Below are 1,323 nucleotides of genomic sequence, written 5' to 3'. Positions count from 1 at the left end.
GCCGCACCCCTCCGCGGTTGACCCGCGCCAGATTCGCCCCCTCCACCACCCCCGCCGCCGGTTTCGCCGCGTTTCGATCGCCGGCCGCTGCCGCACGCCGTGAATCAGTGGACATTTTTCTGCCGTGTTCTCGCCTTGTCCGCCATTCGATTCATCCCTGTCGCCGCAGCCCCACACGGCCGCCTCTCCCAACACCGGGTTCCACCGCCGCCGCCCGCCCTGATTTGTCCGCCGCCACCCCGACGCCGTCATGCCGCAGAACAAGGTCCCGAAGAGCAAGATGGGGTTCTTCGGTGTGCGAGCGAAGCCATCTGGCCACTTCGGCGTCGAGTTCTCCGACGCCGGCCGCCGCTTCTGGCTCGGCACCTACCCCATCGTCCACACGGGCATGCGTGCCTATGACATGGCGGTGTGGCATGCTGGAAGGCCGAAGACGGACCTCAACTTCCCAGAGATCGAGACCCGGGCGGATGCGGATATGCTCGTGCCATAGGGCATTTGGATGGACGAGATACCGAAGAAGAAGACGAAGAAGTGGCCGGCCATTGTCGTTGGTCCTGGCGATAGCGATGAGGCGGCGATGGCGAGGTTCGTGTAGGAGCATCCGGAGTATGCTCAGGCCGAGCTGGAGTTCTTCTGGAAGTGCGACGCCGAGCAGAAGAAGAAGGAGGTGAAGAAGGAGGACGAAGCCAGCCTCTCGACGGTGATCCTTGTCGAGTCTAAGTCGAAGGACTGGGGTGATTCGGAGAAGGAGGACGAGGGGTGCGATGACCCGGACAAGGATGAGTTCTGGGAGCAGTTCAAGAGCTCTGACGAGGAGTAGTTTTATGTGTTCATTAGAACTATGTTTAATTTATGTTTTAACTAGAACTATGTTTGAGCATGTTTGAATTTTTATGTTTGAATGAAGTAGTAGTTCAACTAGTTTTACATCTTCATTCGCATCATGTGTTGGAGTTGCACTTTTACATCACCACTTTACATCATCTACTGGTGTTGTCTCTTTTTTGAAGATGTAAAATGCACTTTTTATGAAGATATAAAATTTTCACATCTCCAAACAAATTTGCATTTGGAGATGGTCTAATTACGTCGTCTACCTCTCCCCAGACCTCATTCCGCCCGGTTTTCTCCAGCCTGCAAACGCGACTTCTGCCCCTCACTCTCCCTCGACCAAGTCGTGCTTCCAGATGACAGCCTCCCGTCATCTCGCGTCGCTGCTCCCGCCCACCACGCGACGCCGAGGGCCACCCCTCGCCCCAGGACGCGGCGCCGCCGTCCACCCGATGAGCGCGCTCGGATCTCGTAGCCCCCTTGCCGCAG

At 57.1% G+C, this 1,323-nt stretch overlaps 1 protein-coding gene across 1 annotated transcript; it reads left to right on the top strand.

Annotated features, from left to right (window-relative positions):
- Positions 1 to 250: 250 nt before the first annotated feature.
- On the top strand, positions 251 to 823 carry LOC109786111 (uncharacterized). The gene is made up of 2 exons (XM_020344685.1): positions 251 to 484; positions 599 to 823. The coding sequence occupies exons 1-2, from the start codon at positions 251 to 253 to the stop codon at positions 821 to 823; spliced, it is 459 nt and encodes a 152-aa protein (XP_020200274.1).
- Positions 824 to 1,323: the final 500 nt, after the last annotated feature.

Source organism: Aegilops tauschii, chromosome 5 (assembly GCF_002575655.3).
Source record: "Aegilops tauschii subsp. strangulata cultivar AL8/78 chromosome 5, Aet v6.0, whole genome shotgun sequence".
Taxonomy (NCBI): domain Eukaryota; kingdom Viridiplantae; phylum Streptophyta; class Magnoliopsida; order Poales; family Poaceae; genus Aegilops; species Aegilops tauschii.
This window is presented reverse-complemented; position numbering and strand designations above follow the sequence as displayed.